The sequence below is a fragment of the Taeniopygia guttata genome, chromosome 1, assembly GCF_048771995.1.
Source record: "Taeniopygia guttata chromosome 1, bTaeGut7.mat, whole genome shotgun sequence".
Lineage (NCBI taxonomy): Eukaryota > Metazoa > Chordata > Aves > Passeriformes > Estrildidae > Taeniopygia > Taeniopygia guttata.
The window spans coordinates 68,686,759-68,708,114 of record NC_133024.1 but is presented as its reverse complement, the minus strand read 5'-3'; the positions used below and the strand labels follow the sequence as shown (position 1 = coordinate 68,708,114).

The window sequence follows — 21,356 nt, the reverse complement described above, 5'->3', positions numbered from 1 at the left end:
GCGAGGCGGGCGCATGCGCGCCGGGCCGCCCCACCGCCTATAAGTGCGGGCGCGGCGCGCCCCGCGCAGAGCGGGCGCGGCGCCGGACGGGGCGCACGGAGAGCGCAGCACGGGGTCGCTCCGCGCCGTCCGCGGGAGGGTCGCCGGCTCCCGCCGTCCCTCGCCCATGGGCGCGGAGGAGGTCGCGGGCCGGGCGGGCGCGGCGAGGCGGCGGGGAGCGAGAGCACAGTAGCGGCGCCCCCGGCTCTGCCGGTGCGCCCCAGGCGGCGGCCCCGGGCATGCGGTGGCGGCGGGACCTGCGGCCAGAGTCCCCGCAGCGCGGCGGCTGCCTGCCCCGGGGGGCCGGGCGGCGCTGCCCCGGCGCGGGGAGGCCCTGACGGAGCGGCCGCCCCCCCGGCGGCGCCATGCGGGGCTGGCTGCTGCTGGCGGCGCTGGGCTGGCTGCTGCCGGCGGGGGCCGCGGCCAGCGGCGAGTACTGCCACGGCTGGCTGGACGGGCAGGGCGGCTGGCGGGACGGCTTCCAGTGCCCCGAGCGCTTCGACGGCGGCGACGCCACCATCTGCTGCGGCAGCTGCGCGCTCCGGTACTGCTGCTCCAGCGCCGAGGCGCGCCTGGACCAGGGCGCCTGCGACAACGACCGGCGGCAGGGCGGCGGTGAGCCCGGCCGCCCCGGCAAGGACGGCCCCGACGGCGCGGCAGGTGAGGCGGCCCCGGCGCGGCTCCGATGGCCCCGAGGGTGTCTCCTGCTCGGCGGCTCCACGGGAGCCGTCGCGGGTTTGCGGCGAGCTTCTTGCCCGCCCCTTCCCCCCTTGCCGCCGGTTCCCCCTCCGTCGAGTCGTGGGGCCGGACGGAGTCGGCGCTGGCCGGCCCGGCGGCCGCTCTTACACTGGCAGCAGTGCCCACGCTGGAGGCCTGCTTTTCCCGGCCTTTCTGCTGGAAATCCCAGCCACGTCTCTGTCCGAGCAGGTAACACCACTCCCCCGAGTCCCGGGGCCAGCCGTCTCGGCCTGGCACTGCTCTGCCGCCGCTTTGAACGGGCTCCTCGGCCGTGGTTGAGCTCCCCATTGAAAAGGCGAGGAAAAATGAGACAACCCATATGAGCAGATCAGAAAAAGTAACAGGATATTTCAAAAGGACTCTGGCTGGTCCCCACTGTAATTGTGTATGTTCTTTCAGCTCTGATATCCCCACTTAGGACTGGTTTTACAAGATTGAATTTCAAGGATAACTCAAGTTTTTCTACTGCTGTTTAAAAAAGCCCCGGTGGCTCCCCAGCACCCTTGCTGACATCCACACATGCTGAGTGCGGGAGAAGTAGCCTGAAGTGATGTTATAATTAGGACAGATTTACTCCTGAAAACTTGCACATTACAGTGTGGAGCAAGTGTGTGCACCTGCTCAAGAGCTGCTGTAGCGCCAATCACAGAAGTGGGAGATGATGTTTTACAGCCTTTTGTTTAAAAGTACTAAAGTGATGGAAGAAAAGTGGCCTTTTGGTTATAATGTTTCATGTAATCAGCTGTGCCAGGAAGTATTCTGACTCGAGCAGACAGATAACCCCCCCTCCCTTTGCAGTTCTGAGAACAATGCATTTTTGTAACATTTTTTTTATTTAAAATTTACTGCTTTGCTGGTTTGGGAGCCATTGCCCTGTGCTGGCACTGATTAACTTGCAGGTCATTAGCAGTGGCTGCCTTAGCAGGGTCAGACAGGGTCAAGCAGGGCTCCGTAGCCCTGCCTGCACCTTGGAGCTGCCAGGTTTTGGTGGAAATGATGAACTCCAGGCATGTTGCTGGGAGCATTCACAAGCACTGAAGGGAGACACCTTCCCTTTGTTATTTGTGGATATATCCATGCAGATTTCTTACTGAGGCAGAGAAAAAAGCTTTTCCCCTGGGACTGCAGGATGGATTATCTTAGTTGGATAGAGCTAATTGGACTATTGTGGGTCTGATCCCTGTATGGGCCATTCACTTAAGAGTTGGACTTGATGATTTTTGTGTGTCCTTCCCAACTCAGGTGTATTATGTGAAGTCTGTACACGTAGCCCAGATTCTTCCAAGGATGATGTTTACAATCCTTGGTGGCTCCTGATGCCACCAGTGAGCATCATCCATACTTTTTGCTTCTACCCCTTGCCCACCTTCAGTTCTCCTGCCCTGATGTCTCTTCATTAGGCCTCACAAGGAGGACTGCTGCCCCTTTGGAGCACGGTGCTGTCTCTGCACCACCTGCTCTGTGGTTTCTCCCTAAACCAGGGCGGAAGTGCAGAACGGGTGGGCATTCATCCCCAGGGCTGTGGGGTGTCAGAAGGCCTGTGACTGTGATCCTGAGCCCTCACGAGGGATTCTGCCCCACAGTATCTCCTTAAGGCACTGTTCAAACCCAGCTGTATTGTGGCTGATTGTTCTAGTAGGACATGTTGGAGACATGATTAGATAGAATCTGGAGCTGTGGTTACTGTGAACTAGACCACCATCAACAGGAGGGAAATTTAAGCCACTGGGTTTAGCAGCCCTTTTCATCATGCTGGTATAAAATGCTCTGCCTGTGCTGAGAGGAAGTGGGCTCTGCTTGCATGAGGGGGAATTTCTGGAGCTGCCGAGGATTGTCCTTGGCCTACACTGACAATATTTTCCTTGCTGTTGCAGTGCCCATCTACGTGCCGTTCCTTATCGTGGGATCTGTATTTGTCGCTTTCATCATCTTGGGGTCACTGGTTGCAGCTTGCTGCTGCAGATGCCTGCGGCCCAAGCAGGAGCCCCAGCAGAGTCGAGCACCTGCAGGCACCCGCCTGATGGAGACGATCCCCATGATCCCAAGTGCCAGCACCTCCCGGGGCTCCTCCTCCCGCCAGTCGAGCACGGCTGCCAGCTCCAGCTCCAGCGCCAACTCAGGGGCCAGAGCTCCACCGACGAGGTCCCAGACCAACTGCTGCTTGCCAGAAGGGACCATGAATAATGTCTATGTCAACATGCCCACGAACTTCTCGGTGCTGAACTGCCAGCAGGCCACGCAGATTGTGCCGCACCAGGGCCAGTACCTGCACCCGCAGTACGTGGGCTATGCCATGCAGCACGACTCCATGCCGCTGACCCCGGTGCCTCCCTTCCTGGACAGCCTGCAGAGCGGCTACAGGCAGATCCAGTCTCCCTTCCCACACACCAACAGCGAGCAGAAGATGTACCCAGCTGTGACTGTGTAGCGCTGATGTCTTCCCCTCCCCATCCCCACCCAGCCAGTTTTAATATCTGAACTGAACCGAGGAGAAATACTTCTTTGGAACAAAGCTCCCAGAACACCACTTGTAAATAATTTTGAAAGGCTCATGCATGTCAGACAGTGTTTATAAACCATTTATTTTCATCGGGGTCTGTTGCCAGGAACTGTAAGGATGGTATCTCGGAATTAACGTTGCCAGATATGCTCTCATTCCAGCGTGTGATTTATGGTGGTGAAGGATTACGCTGGAAATGCATATGTATTTCAGATCACTGTACTCATGAGATAAATGTCGGAGCCATAAAGTGCCCTTCAGGTATGACATGGTCACAAGTATTTGCCTAATTAATTCTAGAAAGAGTTTTGTTACACTGTACAAGACAGCAGTACTTCAGAAACCTCTCTGCTCCCAGCTCCATTATGACATTTCCCGTTGCTATACAGACAATCACAACTAAGAGCCGAGCAGTGCAATCCCTGTGTGCCCAGCCACCATGGCTTCTTACACACACCCTCTTTGGGGTGAAATGCCACCAGAAACTTGGTCTTGCAAAGAACAATTTTCATTGTACTATGTAGGAATTGGAAGAGTGAATTATTCTGCTCTTCTCTCCAGTGCACTTGAAACCCTTCTTGATTTGGTTTTGTATCAAGATCAGGACCCAGTAGTGGTTTGCAGAGATTTTATCTTTGTGAACGTTTTACTAAAACCAGGGTATGAGGTGCTTGCTCTTTGTGACACTGAGCAAAGCTTTTGGTACAGCTATCAGTGTCTGAACTGAACCTGCCTTGGCAGAGAAAGGTCAGACTGTGATTCCAAACACACCTGATTTAACCTCATTTCCCATGAAACAGGAAATCTGTGTGAATGCCCATGAAGGTGTTTCCCCGAAGCCTGCTTGCATTGGAGTCTGCCTTGTAGGAAAATTGACTTTATCTTGTCCCCCATGAGCACATTCTGAGTCCCCTGCCCTGCCCTGTGGGAGTGGGAGAGTGTTATACAGAACCCAGTTGGGATGTGAATGGGTTGGTAGAGGTTTGAATTCCATCCTCTTTTCTTCTTTACTCATGGCAGGGGACTAGGGAGGCACAGCTGTGTTTAACAATAAGGAAAAAGGCCCAACCAAGGGACAAAGGTGCTTGTGGTGTCACAAGGGTCATGGAGGTGGTAAGATGCAGACAGGAGGGACACTTTACACTGGAGCTGTTTGCTCTGTCCTGCTTTGCTTCATATGGGGAAAACACCTCTCCAGGTTGAAGAGGCAACAAACAATGAGATCATTCTAATTGTATCACCCCAGATGCAGCAAACTAAAGCTGGTTTTGTCTCTTAAAAAAATGTAACCTCTGCATTTCCATCCATTTGCTCCTCAGCCAAAACAGTGCAGCAGAAGACTTGAGGCCCTGTGCAAAACCCAAGCAATTACTGTAGCCAGATCAGTGATGACAAAAGGTTTCTTATTGTCTGATACTGTATCAATATGTAGCAATAACTGTGATGCTGCGTTTTGTACATCTGTTTTTAAATGACACAGAAGGTGCAGACGCATTGCCAAACCCAGTGGTTTACTCATAAACACGCCACACACAGGCAGTCTGCAGCAGGCAGCCATGGTTTGGCCACTGACACGGGGAAATGAATAGGCAATTTATCCCAGATCTGTTGTTCCTGGCTGTGATCTCCCAGTCAGTGTGCAGGATCTGGACAGAAAGATTGGTTTGAGACCTGGCTTCCTCTCCTGCCAGACTGGATGTCTTGGGGAAGGGGGAGCCTGGTTGCTGGAGGTGTCGGATGCTGCACAACTCGGTGCTCGGGGATCTTCAGGGCAGTGGGTGCTCCAGAGCTGGGTGCTGCCAGGCTTCTGAAGGACCCCCTGCACTCTCTGGTCTCTGGGGGTGTAGGTTTCTACCTGCCCACATTGCAGCGGGGTCACACTGAGCTGGTCAGACACAGGGGCAGCTGCCTGGGCTTCCCCAGGAGCAGGAGGTGCTCGGCCCTGGGTGAGCCCTGGTTCTGTGGTTGTGACCATGCCCCTCTGTGAGCCAAGTCAGCTCCCCCCCACTGCCTGCCTTGCACAGGCCCTGACAAGGACATCTCCTCTGACCTTTGGAATTCAGGTGAATCTTTGTATATTGTTTACTTGTTTAAAAAAAAAAGAATAAGTTAAATTTAAGTCTGTAGAAATTAATTTACAACGGAAGGCAGAGAAAGCCACGGTCTAATAAAAGGAATTTTGTGAGATGTTGTGTTTTTTTTAATGTCATGTACAATAATGTAAAACCAATGTTACCATTTGATATAGCTTTTAAATCTCTGAAAGAGCACTTGCTTTAAAGTGTTTCTTAAAACTGAAGAAAAAAGCCCCCTTTGTTTTTTAATAAATACTTTATGGTGTGACTTCGGTTTTGTTTGCTTTGTCATAAAGTTTTTTATTTTTTCAGTTAATGCTTTGCTTTCCTGTGTCTCCAAAAGAACATCTGATCAGCCCACCTCTCTAGACTGGCAAAACCATAAGTTTGAACTTTTTGCTGTGTTTTTAAAGAATAACAGTAAACTGAACAACTTATATGTCTGAACAGCGTGCTGCAGTGGGGGCATGTTCTGAGGGCATGTGTCTGGGGAGAAGGGGCACAGGGAGATGGCATCTGAGCATCAGCTGAGATGGGCATCCCTCACCTCTCAGGTGGGGAGGAGTGGTGGGAACAGGATGGGCCAGAGCCTGTGGGCTCATCAAGCTCCCTCTTTTCAAAGAATGCCAAATACTCTGCAGCAAATGGCATTTTCTGAGGATTTTGGTTTCAGTTGGATTCACAGTTACCAGCTGAGCATTTTGAGTGTATAACTCTTAGTATGTGGCTGTGCTATCCCCGCTGTGCTCTGCATGGGGACCCTTTTTGCTAGAGCAAACTCCTCCCTCAGAAGTGAGGCCAGAACCAAAGCCCCGTTGTGCCAGGGGGCATAGCTTCGCCTGGGACGAGGCCGCTTTGCTTCCCTGGTGTTTGCTCCTTCCTGCTGCTGGTGATGCTGGCATTGCACTCTGTGGGCAGGAGGGTGGCTAGAGGAGCAAAAGGGGAGAGAGAGGAAACTGGGTGATTGTTGGATCTGCATGTTTATGACTCAAAAAGTAGGGAATAACAGTCTGGGAAAAACATCGCCTTGGTCAGGCTCTACGTAGCACATTCCAAAATGCCACCGCTTCCTGGTGTTTGGGGGAGGTGAGGTAGCAAGGCTGGAAGCAGAAACTGGCAGGGAAGGAGGGGGTCAGCCATGGCTCGGAGCAGATGTGCTGAGGTGACGAGTACTGCGCAACAGGGGAGGCCAACAATTTGTGTTCAAGCCTTTTCTTGTATTTTTATCTGGGGAGTTTCTTTGCCCTTGGCAGTTGTTTTCTTTTTGTGCCGTGCTGGAGTTGGTGTGCGCAGCAAGCAGTGAGGGTGGGGAAAAGCCGGCAAACTCTTCACAGGCTGGGCTGGTGCTGGTTAGCCCTGAGTGCACACCACCAGGCTGGTGGTGTCCTCACAAGGGACCCATGGGCACAGCGGTGCTCCAAGGTGGCTGTAGGCAATCCCGTGCCCAAACCACTAAGCCACGCAGAGAAGAGCAGGGAACCATCACCAGCGACAGGATCCCCTCCCAGCACACACGTGGAGAAACATTCTGGAATGTCTCCCCTCTGAGCTGGGCACATCAGGGGATACGCAGGGCACACAAGCAGGGGCTAGTGTGGGCCTGTACAGCTGCCACCAGCTGTGCCACTGTCATCGGGGGACACTGCAGGTTGGTGCAATTCAGGGCCAGTGCTCACATGTGGCCCATGATGCCCAAGGGGAGCAAGCCAGGGAGCAGGTCTCAGCTCAGCACATTAACCTCAGCACCTCCCTCGCAAAATGTCTCTCATCTGCTGCTCATTTTTGGTCTTGCTAGAGCTCTTCTCCCCTCAGATTTTCTGCTTTTCCACTCTTTTCCTCCCACTGAAGTTATTACTAAATATTATTCCCACATGTATTCCCTTCTATTTTTCCAAGCTGAATCTCATTTTATTGTTTCCTCCTCATATTTCCTGCTTCTCAGTAGGTCCCTTTGTAATAATTCTCTTTCCTCAGTGGGGTTTGCAACATTTTCCCGCCCAGGATCACTTGCAAATGGACTGAACAAATCACATAAGCCTGTGCCTCCCCATCTACACTGAGTGGAGCCAGTTCCACGAGACCCTGTCCACCCTGGAGGCTCACAGTGTCCCCTGTCCCATAGGAGAGCATTTAATCCTTGTGACAGTATTTCTGTGCAGCCTGAATGCTCAGATAACACCGGTCACTGGTGCTGTAACAGCCTCCTGTGTCTCAGCAATGGGGCTATGCCCATCGTGCTGGGCCATGTGCCACAAAATATCAGTGTGGGCTCCAGTGAGAAGGTCTCAGGTGTGAACCAACCCTGTGGTGTGGCTGCTCTGCACCAAAAACTATACAGTGCTGGCCTGTCTGCAGCAAGCCCTGGAGCTGCGGGTGACACAGGTGATGTCTTGTCTCAGCACCCTGGGCTGTGCCAGTTCTCCCATCTCCTGGGGGACACCCAGTCCCAGACACAGCTTCCCCCCCCCACCCCCGCCCATCCCCAGGAAACCACTACAGTCCTGGCACAGGGATGGATTTTCTGCCCTGCTGCAGAGATCCCCCTTCCTGTGTGGCCTGGGTTGGCACAAGACACTGTGCCAACACTTACTGGTTCTGTGATTTGCCCACAGAAATGCTGTCCTAATTTGTCCGTTATACCTGGAAAATCTCAGCACACTGACCTGACCCCAGGCCTTTTTCACCTGGCTTGTGACCCTGCACCTCTCACCTACTCCAGCCTCTCCATGCTGGCTTGTTTGCAATGCTTTCCCTGGCCCTCATGTAATTTCCATCTCCTGCTTGTCCCTGATGAGCCAGACCTCTTGTGGGGGCAGCTGTGCTGGATGGGAACATCTGGGGCATCCAATTCATGGGCAGAGGCATAGCTTCATTTGGAAAATACCTTCCCACTTAACATCAAAGGTTAAGGACATCTTCCAAATACCGAGAGCAAGGCAGCAAATGTTCCACTAGGCACAGCTGAAAAGTTGCTAGGTGTGCAAGAGGCTGAGTATCCTCTTACTCCCTGATTTTGATTAGAAGAGGGGAGACAAACCTCTCTGGAGTGTAACATGAGTCACAGCTCTCAGATTGCAAGTGCCTCCAGCATTGTACTAGCTGCTGTCTTTGTCAAAAGAAAGTTAATTGACTTTATTTTTAATACTAATCAATTCCGGTGGCTATTTCTGATGAGATGAAGCCATGCAGGTAACAACTCAAAGCAGTCACTTTCTGCGCTGGGCACATCCAGCTCACCAAGGACACATGTTGCTTTCTGTTTGCATTGTCCATAACACATCAGGAAATAACAAAGAAAACTCACCTGAAACCTTGAAATCTTGTCTGCCATCACAGGCTCTTGCAGACATTGTTTAGGCTTATAACAGCAAAAAGGGATTTCAAACATTCAAGAAAGAATAGCAATAACATCTTTCTCCTAAACATGATAATCCTTTACTTTCAAGTAAATAGTCCCTTATTGGCTGATATCAGTCCTTCAGAAAACCCCCAGCAAAATCAAGGCAAACAGTGATACATCAAGCTGAAAAATGTTTAATTCAACAGGTAAATTGCTTTCCACCAAGCCTTCCTCATGTATAGTGCTGAACCAGCTCAGGGCATGGCCCACTCTGGTTTGCCTCTCTAGGTTAATTTGAAAAAAAGCACAAAGGCACTACTTTGGATCCCATCAATGCTATTAAACCAGGGTAAGTGAGCATCATGTCAAAAAACAGTAATAATGCAGCAATAAAATAAAAAACACCTCTCTATCTCCCTTCCAAGATATTGAGCAGCTTCACAAGATTATAAAAAATTGGCTGGCTTGGAGGGGACCTTGAAGATAGTCTAGTTCTCAGTGTCCCATCCAGACTGGTCTTGAAAATTTCCAGGGATGGGGTACTTATGTTTCCTTCCATCAGATTTAGGAAGAACTTTGAAAGTTGATGGGGACAATGTGGCAAAATGTTTGATTCTGCTGGATTTAAAACCCAGCTTAGCTGAGCCGCAAACTTCCCAGAGCTTGCCGGTGCTGCAGATGCTGGCAAGAGGGCAGGTCTGACTTGTTGCATGACAAGATGAGGATGTTGGTGTGTTGTGCAGTCTCTGCTATGATTCAGTACCCAAATAGTAAATATTGGCTTATGCAGATGCTAATTCCCTCAATATTTGCTTTTGAGAGACAGAATCCTATTGACTTCACACAATCAGTCTATGTATGATTGTAAATATCTCATTATGGGGGAAAAAAGTTATTCTCAATTTGCATTGCTGCAAACCAAAAGCAACTGCTGTAGATTTACCATGCAGTCAGAATCAGGCTCTCAGTTTAAAAGCTGAAGCTGAAGCCCACCCTCACTGTGGATGGGCAAATACATACAGTCATTGCACAGGATTTAGTTAGCAGTTATGAGAGTGGTAGGCAGCTCAAGCTCTGATACCTGGCACATCCAAATGAGCTGGCACTAAGATCACACTGTGTTTTTTTATGGACTAAGGCATGTTTTCAGGAGCTTACAGGCAGTTCCTTCCACAGTGTGGAGAAAGGGAGTGAGATGGACCAGCACAGTTACAAACCCAGCCCAGAATCCCTTTCTTCCAGTCCTTTTCTCCCGAGGGACTGGGGGTGCTCCTGCTGTCTGTATTAGATACCAACAAGTACCAGCAGTTCCACAGGACCAAAAAAGCAGTCTTGGTTTACTGTGACAGCTGTGCTGCACATTTTTGATGAGGCTGTAGGCCAGTGCCAGCTGAGCCATCAGACAAGGTGGCTGTGAGAGCTGAGGCTCCCAGACTCGCCACTGCAGGATTGCAGTTCCAATCTGCCCTGAAAGGTTGCAGCTTCTTCACTTGAGGGCTGCTTTGTGTGACCCAGGAAGCTCAGTGCCCTCACCATTCTGACATGACACCCTCACAGGGGCAGCACCAAACACCAAGGGAAGTACAGAGGAGAAAGAACCATGACCACCTCTTCGACCATCACCCCACTGTCCTTAGAGTCATGGCAAGAAAAATGCAACATGAGCTTCCTCCCATCGAGCTTCCTCATGGTGAATGTCCTGGCTGGGCATGGCCACTGCAGCAAGGTCTCACCAGCACTGTTCACTATTCCCTTACCTGGGACACAGCCCACTCCTCATCTGCCCTTGAGCTCCTTGCTCAGCGTGGACAGCCATAAACCAGCAGTGTCTTTCAGGGATTTTTAAAGCCTTGTTTCTCTGCAGTCTTGTATTTCTGTTGAGGAGGAAACTCACTGCTCCTTTTGGGTTTCTGAGGACTTGCTGCACCCCCAGTGCTGAGGGAACTCAAAGAGGCATGGGGCTGTGCTGGAGGGAGGGCTGGTCACCGGGTACTGCCACAGCAGCACTCACTAGAAGGGATTATGTTTCTGAAGTCTTCTTGCTTAACATTCCTCAGCCGGACCTTTCTCAGTTACACTTTTATTTTTTAATGCTACCATTTCAGACTTGAGCATTAATCTACAGGTTTAGAGACTTTGATTCTTCTTTGTTCTGGTATGAGGCACCAAAGACTGCCGTCAACAGACTTAGCAGCTGCTCCAGGAAATATTTGGCTCTGGGACATAAGCACTAGGCTCTCTCACAGCCTTGCCTGTCAGACTGTTAGAGGGAAAGTCTCTGAGGTGATTAGTCAACTAATATATCTAATAAGGGGTTTAAGCAGCAATCCATTATGTTTAACAATTCTGAGAATAATTTCCTTTTTAGCACGCTGTACAAGAGACGACAGTGTGGGGAGCAGTTGGCTGAGCATCCAATTCTCCCACCACCAACTGAATAAGGCTTATTTAAGTTTATAATCAATTTTACTTTGGCATAATTGGTTGCCCAGATGTGTGAGAAGCTTTTACAAACAGCACAGTTCCTGCTGCTACACGCTTGCAGGCTGGGCTGCAGCTATGGAGGCCCAGGGAAGGAGCAGGCACTTACTCCAGCAAAACAGGGATACACAAATTCATCACTCTCTTTTAATTTCCCTGCAAAGGAAAAGCAGATACTAGTCTGACTTTTGGGATAAAAATGTTTTGAAATGTGCTCAAGCAATGACTTGTCAAGGGAAGAGGGGAGATTTGGCTTACACCTTCTTTCTGTTCCATAATTTAAAAAAATAAAATCCAGAAATAATTTGTTGTAAAGAAGTCTCTCTACGCTTTTAAAATGGGTTCTGTCGGCAATCTATTAGGAAAAATCCTATTCCTCAAGTTATAGCACCCTAAGGGGGAAAATTTTAGCCAAACTATATAGTAATATGCACTTTGTTCCTGATAAAATCTGTTTAATTCCAGCATCTATTAGTATTTGGAAAAAGGGATCTCTTTGTTAAAGCTCATACTCTTTCATTTTCTATAGGGATCTGACAGTGCATGTTCCCCATGGTCACCAAAAATCAATTAAGGCCAACCTTTTCTGCAAATTTAACTTCAGCCATGACTTGAGGCCCGTTCCTGAGTCAGTGCCAGGTGTCCCCCTGCACATATGGATGGCCGCTATTGGGGACATGAGAGCCTTCGTGTGGTGCTTCCTGCTGCCACTCTTGCTTGAGGCCAGGGACCTCCAGAGTCACTTCTCCAGGTCTGGCAACACTGAGCACCGTCAGCAGAGAGATGTGCCATTCCTGAGCAGGCAGAAGCTGGAGAGAGCCCGTCCCTGTGCTCCGGAGGAAAGCGTCTGCCATGGTCTCACCTCACCTCCCATCTCGCTGCACTATCACACCATGCCCCTCTCAGACTCAGGAGCCTGAAGGCCCCATGTTAAAAAAGCCTCTTGCAAATTTAGCTGCAAGTAAGGAGGCAAGGGAGGGGTTTTAGGGCTTAATTTCCCCCTGCTGTGTCTACATGACTTAATTGGGACAAAAGACTTGTGAGCTTTATTTTGGTGAAGCCTTGGTGAGATGAAGTGTATAATTTGTAGAAGAATCTCTCTCCACCTAGCTTATATAAAAAGATAGCTTTCCCCCTGAAGACACTTCAAATACCAGTACCTGCTGTCAGCTCATCAGAACCATTTTTATTTTGCCATACTAGCCTTGTATTTGAGGCCCAGTTTGAGACCTGTTAAAGGAACTCAAGCCTTGCTCTAACAAGCAAGCCCTTAAAACACACCCAAAAGGCCGTGAAAAAATAAAAATAATCCATTCAACAGTTTTGCAGACTAAATCTCAAATGTATTTAACACGGAACTCTTGCTGCAAAGCTTGTGGGGGGATAAAACAAACAAGCCTCGGTCTGCTGGATTGCTTTAATAAAAGGTTTATTGGAAATATTTTTGTGCAGACATACAACAGTCAACAATGCTGTTCAAAGCTACAAATTGTCTAAGTTTTCTGAACCTTCTAAAAATACAAGTAAATGACCTTCATTTGTATTCAGTCTGAGAGGGAAACAAACTCCACTGTAATGCAATGCTGTATTTAAACTACCAGAGGACATTAATAGGACCTGAAAATGGTAACACTTCTAGAGGAAAAAACCCACACACCACTGCTGCTCTGCTGGGAGCCAATTAAACATCCCCCCACAGCACCACTCCTCTCTGCATATCCAGACTAAAACGTCCCCATCTGAAACAATATTTAAGCAATTTGAGTACAGATATGACAGACAAGCGGGCACATGACTTGGCTTGCTGATGAAAAAGATGCTGTTAAGGATCCTGTCACTCAAGACGCTGAATATTTGACCTCCCAGTACAATGGGCTGCACTTTGGGGGCAGAAGGAGGGACAAGGGGAGGTTTTCAAGTCACACAACTCTTCCAACACACAAATGTACACAGTCCCAGAGGGCTTGGCTGCCACATTGCTTTATAACTGGAGCTCTTAAAAAGAAATAAAAGAAATAAAAAAAATAAAAAAAAAAAAAAGAGTTGAGCAACAACTTTGAGCAACTTTCCAGTCTATGAACTCCTGACAGTAAGAACAGCAAGTACCTTCATTCCCTTTCTGAATCAACATATCAACCAGAAGGGCAGAGGAGAGCATAAGCACTTTCTGGTAAACTCCATGTTTTCTAAGAAACCCTGCAGATGTTTTGAAATTGATTAATTTATGCCAAGACGACATCTGGAACATCTTCGCAGGAAAACCACCCAGTAAGGTAGTTAGAATTTAAAACAATCATGTCTTTCTCTTAATGTTGGCTTTTTCCCTTGGCTTCACTGCTCCATAATTACAAGGGTGCTGACCTTCCAGCTATGCACAGTGACAGTTTGGCAATATATTAACACTTTTCTTCATTGTTAGACTTCTGAGTGATTGCCCAGAGCTGGGATTGCCCACACAGAATTTGTCATTTACCAACTTCTGTTTCTCTTTACTAGCTACAAAGACGCTGAAGGAGAATGGACCTCTTGTGGCAGACTTCAGGAGAACTTAGCTCACCTTCTTCATACATAAAAGAAGGCTTTGGATAAACACCAGTACTCAGCCACTTTACCTTCTATCTACACCACACATGAGCAGGCCATGAATCCAGATGAAACAACCCCTGGGCTTCACACGCTATCACAAAGAGATCCAGGAGCCCAGATTAACAAGCCCCTTGCACTGGCCTGAGGGACAAGAACCTGCCCAGGAGCAACAGCTAAGCAGAAGTCCCACTAACTCTCCATGATGGAGTGTCAGTCAGGACTGAAATAATTCCAGTGCTCAGTTCTGGTAAGTCCATGAGGTAAAGAGGAACCAGTAAACAATTTAGCAATCTTCATAACCCAGAAAACAACCTGTTAGAGCCAAAGCATGCTAAGCAGGGAACACTCCTGGCAGGGATTCATTCTAAGTCCAGGACTCAGCTTGGTACCAGAGGAACTTGGCTTCAGGAGGCAACAGTGCTTCACAAATTCTCAACTCAGCTCTGCTCCCTTCCCAGAGCCACAGGAAGGAACCAAGGAAATCAGCTTTATCACATCTCTTCACAGATGCCTGAGGAATCCCTCCCCCCACTAACCTCTAACAGCAGCACTGGTCTTGGCTGATCTATTTTGTTTCTCAGTCCCTTCACCTCTCCAGACAGCCCATCCAAAAGCACATTCCTGGCCAGATAAACTCAGTCAGGCTGTCTAGGCTTCCTGCAGGTCATTGAGAAGCGATCACCTTTGGGATTCACTTGTGTGGCCAAGCAGTGCAGGGCACTTTCTGGTTTTCATTTGCCAACAAAGCTCAAAGCCTCCATTAATCTTACTGCTACATATGAAAGAGGTACCCATATGGATTTATTTTATTGTCACCTATTGTACTGACCTATCTCGTGGCCTTCTCTGGACACACAGCTCTGGTCACAGATGCTGAAAGGTAGTGAAGCTTCTCTTGGGTATTTACAGGGTACTGGGAAGAGGTGAGTGTAAGAATCCTTCCTGACAGGACAGAAGGGGTCCAACTGTCTGGAGGCTGAGGAACATACATGGTCAGTGCCATATTTTAGAAGCAGTCTAAAACCAGGTATAGCATAGACACAGCCAAATTCTCCTCTCCAACCCCTCAGGTATTTTATACCATCACCATTTCTTGTTAGACTCAACAGGACACAAAGAGCTCTCCTGCAACCTGATTGAAGTTTAAGGCATTGATACTGTGTGATGATTCAAAACAAAGGTAAAATACCCTCAGTGCTTAACATTAGTGAGAAAGCTGATAAACCCAAGGTGCTCCTCAGGGCCAAGCACCCACTCAATGCCTGCTCTGCTGCAAACCTGAGCTGCCAGAAGTACACTCCTCTGGGCATTTAAAGATTAAATTAAGTCATTAGTTATAAAACCAAGGGGGAATGTAAATAGAGTATCACTAGTCTTCACTAATGAATGGAAGCAATGTGAAAACAGATTTAGTGAGTTAGTCCAAAAGAGCAAACTAAGCCTGCAGGACAGGGACAGTGTAAGGACTGTGTACCTCTCAGGCTCTTGGGTTGTCCACAGAAGGCCAAGTTGCACGCTGTGTGGCCACTGACCATGTCCCCACATTTCACATATTCACATAAATAAAGCTTTCTCTGCTTTATTTATGACTTTATTACTATGACCGTCTCCCAGCGAACACACTCCAGTACATGCTGTAAAAAATAACATCATCTTAGTAACAGAAGACTTCCCTGCAGGATCTGCTATGAGCTGCTGGCTGAGGCAGGGGAAGAGACTGCACAATTTTGGCCATGCACTACAGAGTGTGTAGTCTAGTAAACTGCAGATTAGCAAGGCTTGACTGTTATCTTAATTTACAGCCCATATAGTTCATGTTAATTCTACCCACATTTTTAGGTATATTAACAGCCTAGTTTGACCTAGATACTTTTATTGGTTATTCACCATTTCTTCTTGACAAGTTATTACTGACTTCCCTTTCTAGCTCCCTACAGCACGACCTGAAGCCCTGTCAAAGAAAAGAAAATGCCAACAGACTCCTCAGCAGTGCTCACTGCAGCTCAGGCTCCCGCTCGCCAGCTTTAAATTGCTACTAGGCAATCATTAAAGGAGCAGCAGCTTCTATGCAAGCTGCGATTATGGTGGTATAAAAAGCAGCAACCAGAGCCAAATCTAATTCAGGAAAATCACCACTTCCATCTGAATATCCAAACCCATCTCCCTTTGGTCAGTGCAGAGAGCTGCTCAGGAAGACCTTTTCTGATCAAGCCTCGGTAGTTAAGTCTGGACAGTCAAGCAGAAATCCCCCATTCCTTCTGCTCCGCTACCCTGTCTAGTTGATAACATTTTCACACAGCACTTTCAAAGGCTGCCGTTACTGCTCCATGTTCTGCCTAATGAACAAGGAATTCTGTTGATGCAGAGCAGCTGTCATTCTCCTTCTGCTAACACAGCACCGAATGCACCTCATCATTGCTCATCAAGACAAGCGACTCCAACACCCAGTCTGTGGCACATTACAATACATTAATTCCTGTAATGACTCCAAAGAACAAGAAGAATCCCAGGTCTTGACCTGGGTGGGTTCTACAGAATTAACTCAGCTAGAGATTAAGGTCATACAGTGATGATAAAGTCTGACCCACTAGCCCCAGTGTCACATACTGTATAGCCCTGTGACAAATCCCATGTGCAATTCCCATTGAGCTGACAACCAACACACGTACCTCAGTCTAAGCCACCATTCACTCTAGGGAGGGTTTTTGTTTGTGACACACACTGACCTCAATTTACAGGGAGGTCAAAATGATACAGCCCATAGTCTGCACTAATAAAATAAATCACATCAGATGACAGCTGCTCCTCCCCAGCATCTTTCATGATGTTCTGCAAAATTTTGTTGCCCTAAGTTAAGAACAGAAAAAACTCCAGGACCCCTTCTATTCTCTGCTTAACACATTTACTTGCCATTCTTCATTATCCAAAGGCTTTTAAAAGTTTCTTTTCTACAGCCTCATGAAAAGCTTCCAAATTGTTTACATGCCAATGTTTGGTGTGTAGCTTAGAGTACAAAGACTAAGCTGATCTCATTTTGCCTTGGTGGGAAGTTAATTTTCCTTGTGTTTTTACAAAAGGAAGAAACAATTAGCGGTTCTGAGGAGAGGCTTACACCACACATTTCCTAAACAGATTTGGTTTCTAAATAATAGGAAGTGTTTTAACAGGTTATATCAGCATTAAGATTTAAAAACTCCTGGGACCAGGTTTACTCTCCTCTTATTTATTCTCTGCACTAGTATTTGTGCCTTTAAACAAAATTCCTCTCCCAGAAAATACATCCACACTTAGCCCCTTGACATTCATGCCTATGGCAAAATTATTTGCACATTTTCTTTTTGCATAATTGTCTCATTAGCACTGCAGAAAGAAGGTGATGACTTTTCCCTCTGTGCCATCAGCCTAATCCAAGAGCAATCCTGACTGGTGTTGCAGGAGCAAAATTTGTCTTTTCTAAACTAGAAGGGGACTCCATACCTCTGAGGTGGCACTGGAAATTGAATTACAGCACTTGAGCACTGGCCTTTACTCATAACCCTTAAGGAAGATTAAACCACTAGGCCAGGCTGGAGCTTTCCTCTCCTTTGCTAAACATAAACATTCATATTCAAATTGCTTTCGGATATATTTAAATCAATAAAGTATTCTGGATGATGGTCAATAGGGCAAAAAACAACGCCAACTTTTTAAATACACAGATGTAGTATATACATTAACCACGAAGCCTGGCTTAAACACAGCAGTATTTACTTTATACTGTTCAAAAATGTGGCTTGGTGACTAAAATTAATAGAATTTTTCTGGAGGACAGCATAAGCTTTCTAAGAGCTCTTTCAGCTTTAACTTATGCCCCAGTTTTTGCCTTTTTTTTTTTTCTCTTCAACATCCCAATCTATGCAGCAGCATGCCTGTCCCAGTAGCACAGCAAGGCCATGGAGCTGGCATTCCTTCCAGGGCTCATGGGTCTGAGTGTTTTGGGAAGCCTGTTGATGGATCAGATCTAGAAGAGGGACTGGTTTGGCTGAACAAACAAACAGCAGGTCTCCTCTTCACAATGGCCAGCTCTGTGTGTGTCCATGTGTGTGCATGCATGTGTGTAATCCCATCCTGCCCTCCTCTGCAAACCTCTCTTACCTGGCCAGGGGAAGGCTTCTTTAGGGTTACACTACCAGCCTCCCATGCAGATGTACATCTTACCAACATATCTGACAAGACGATACCTTTAAATTGAAATTCTCACAGTTTCGTTCTACTATTAAACTGGGAATGGGGTCATGGAGGGAAGCCCCAGGCTACATTTGAAGTGCACATCCAAATACATCACGGAGCATTATGAGGAGGCACCTAGTTGAGCTCATCTTGGTGTCCAATGCCATGCACTCATGACAGCTGCCCTACCAGGCTCTGACTTCCACATCCTGGCTGTGTGAATAAGCTATTATTTGAGTTTCAGAAAGCTAGGATAGAAACCTAATAAATCCTATAGGAGGGCAAGAAATAGTCTAAGTAATTGATTGCTATCTTGTGTTATTCTGTCATAAGAAGGCAAATAAGCATTTTTAGCTACAAACTGTGTTGCAATCAAAAATTTTACGCCAAATGGTCTATTGAAAATTTCAGCCAAATTAATTAACAGTGAATACAAGAAGGAGTAAAGTCTGCATGCTGTTGTGTGCACTTGGTTTGTGTGTAACAAAACAGGAAATCTCAGCACCCCATTCCAATTAAGCAAAGGCTGATTTCTTATGGAATATAAATTTTCTACTTTTCCCCCAGAACAACCTTATGCCAATGTTTTAAATAGTGGTAAAACATTGTTTTTAATTTCACACCTCACATAGCACAGTCAAATGCTTCATAACAACATAAACAAAACTTTAGGCAGAGCTTTGCGACTGAAGTCAAACAATGATTTCCCCCCCACAATATGCACTCAAGGTTTGCAGGGAGAATACAGAAACTTGTTGGCTAAGGCCACAGAAATGAGTTCTCTGGTGTTTTGGCTGCTGCTGCCAAGTCTAGTCATGAATGTGTTAACAGTGGATGCATTGATCCAAATCCCATTATTCCCACCACCCATCAAGTAATGAATAATTTATTCTATTTCTGTTCTCCTTTTGGTTGTATCGTAGGATCGAACAACTTGCGACTGGGAAACAACGCCATGTTCTTCTTGAGAAAATGCATACCCATCTGAAAAAGCAGAGGAAGAAAAAAGAAATCAGTCACCAGAGTTGAGCTCAAGAGCACTGACCACTTTTAGAAACAGTTTTAGGTATCAAATTTATGTAGTTATGTGATGAGAAAACAACAATCCTTAATTTCTGTGCTGTGCTTCTGATGCTTAGAGCTGTGCACTGCATTGCCCATGTGGCACAGAAAGAATGTCTGCTGCCAGCTCTGTCCCTCTGCTCCCCTCCCCAGGCCAGGTCAGTGCACACAGTCACCAATGCCCTCTGAGTTAACCTAATAATCTACAGATTGATTTGAACACACTCCCATAGTATTCCCATACTGGCAGAGCTTCTCTAAAGACTTAACGAGAAGTAGAGATTTGCATTTCAGCTTGACTCCTCTGAAGTCCCTTTGATACCAGCAGTTTTTCTGAAGAAATGTGGGAATGTCTAGCCCACAACCAGATTTTTCTCACATCTTCCTCTTAACTCCCCTCAGGATTTTTTTTTTTTAACAATTTTTCAAGTGGAATCGGACGAATGACGCTGTGAAACTCTTGGTTCTCTCAGCCAGTCACTTATATTTGCATAGAGAAAATACACATTCTGGAGGTGTCTATTTTGTTAATCCTGCTAGCTGGCACAATCCTGTGGTCTCCCTAGAAACTACTCAGATGAAAATAACCACATGCCTGATTTCTTCTAAAGTACTGTGGACAGGCAAGTGACATTTTTGATAGCATCTGCAGAACACCACATTGCTGGTAAAACAGTCACAAATAGCTAGTGGGTCAACATGATGAAACAACAGACAGACTTGCCGATGTGGCCCTACAGAAAATTCTGAATGGAAAACTATAGCAAAAGACACAAGATTTTTTGACACCCTGAGCACAAGCACAACAGGAAATCTTTGCCAGTAAGTGGAGGGGATTCAAGCAGAAATACATTGCTCCAGTCACATATCCCTCATGGAAGTGATTGCAGGACAGCAAGAACTTTGATTTGATATGTGACAAATCATCCCAGCATCCCATTTTATTTTCCCTGAGCAATTCCATGCCAATATACACACTGCTACAGAGGCACAGGTTTGTTTTTCCTGCCTGTAGCTGAAGGTTCACAGAATACATTCATGAAATGCAAACAGTCTTTTGGAAAAAAGTATGTCCATACTGGATCATTGCAAAGGAAGTACGATGTACAAAACAGGCTTTCATTTAAAAAAGGGTAGATTCACACTTAAACAAACACCTCCAGTGGGTTTGTTCCATGTGAAGGGCCAGCATCCTGTTAGCATTTTTGGCTAAATTCTCCATGGATAAGTCAACTTGGTCGAAGACCACAAGCTTAAGCCCGAGAAGACTGAAGCCCATGTCCCATTACCTGATCTGCATCGAGGTGGCTTTACCATATTTACTTATCCATAAGATCATCCAGCATAGTGGAGTCTCCAACTGCCATAACTACTGCAAATCCAGCACTGACCATACAAGTCAGTCCTGGGTGTCATCTTCCCATGACCTGCTTATTCCCAGTGCTGGCACAGGTCTGTGGACAGCCAGGCAGCCCAACCACTCCGCAACGCCAATGCAAAACTCAGTCAAGGGAACCTGTTCACTGCTCTCACACCAATAGGAAACAACCAAACACAGCAAGAAATTTCAGGCTAAGATTATCTGTGATTAAGAATACTAGGGGTATCCCTTACATGTGTATGTCCCTCATCCATCCTGGACTACCAGCAACAAGGGTTTTGTGCAGACTTCATGGGATAGGCTGTGACCCCCAAGCTTCTCAGTCGAAGCTCAACAGTTGGCAGCTCATTTAAGACTTTTCCTGTAGATCTCCATACAGGAAGATGAGTTCATATTACATTTTTCTATTCACATTACAATTAAAATTGAACTTCAAACTGTTTAAGCAGATGACTGTGCCTTGTCTAATCAAAATGCTGCGAATGATTGAGTCCCATCTGCACTCCCCAAGTAGCTCTACATTTCCACTGTTTCCAGACCCCATCCAAAAACAATGAAAATTTTCATCTGTCATTTACTAGAGAACTTTCTGGAAGTTTGAACTTTTTCCCCAACTCCAGTTTTAAAACCACACCTATGAGCCTGCCTTGGGAACAAGGCCCTTATTGTTCAGCTGTCCTGAAGCAGCCCAAGGAAGGAGCACAGTTCTTTAGGCTTTCTGGGCACAACCCACTCACCCTCACAGAAGGAAGGACCTTTATACTCTGAGATTTTCTATTAATGGAGGAAAGGGGCACTTTTGAATATCTGTTAGTGGGGCTCATTTGTTAAGAAGAGATTCACTGGTAACAGATATTATCAGACAATCTACTGAATTTTAAAAGCATCCTGTTGGATTTTCTTAAAGCTTTGATATTATGAGTAGATCCAAATCTAGTTTCCCAT

At 47.0% G+C, this 21,356-nt stretch overlaps 2 protein-coding genes across 4 annotated transcripts in view; one reads left to right on the top strand and one right to left on the bottom strand.

The window, feature by feature from the left end:
- Positions 1-271: 271 nt before the first annotated feature.
- Positions 272-5,620, top strand: SHISA2 (shisa family member 2). Its single transcript, XM_030275144.4, has 2 exons — positions 272-699; positions 2,652-5,620. The coding sequence occupies exons 1-2, from the start codon at positions 405-407 to the stop codon at positions 3,203-3,205; spliced, it is 849 nt and encodes a 282-aa protein (XP_030131004.1). The 5' UTR covers positions 272-404; the 3' UTR covers positions 3,206-5,620.
- Positions 5,621-17,614: 11,994 nt separating this feature from the next.
- The window catches only part of ATP8A2 (ATPase phospholipid transporting 8A2), a 312,539-nt gene continuing 308,797 nt past the window's right edge, over positions 17,615-21,356 (bottom strand). For all 3 annotated transcript variants that reach the window (XM_030275104.4, XM_030275123.4, XM_030275129.4), the window contains one exon: positions 17,615-18,952. In XM_030275104.4, coding sequence (XP_030130964.4) covers positions 18,855-18,952 — 98 coding nt within the window. In that variant the 3' untranslated portion in view covers positions 17,615-18,854. The remainder of the gene's footprint in view (positions 18,953-21,356) is intronic.

Bases quoted from the DNA above. Each gene is read 5' to 3' on its own strand.
- SHISA2 (XM_030275144.4), top strand. From the start codon at position 405: ATGCGGGGCTGGCTGCTGCTGGCGGCGCTGGGCTGGCTGCTGCCGGCG. The intron at 700-2,651 runs GTGAGGCGGCCC...TTGCTGTTGCAG, and splicing joins CGGCCCCGACGGCGCGGCAG to TGCCCATCTACGTGCCGTTC.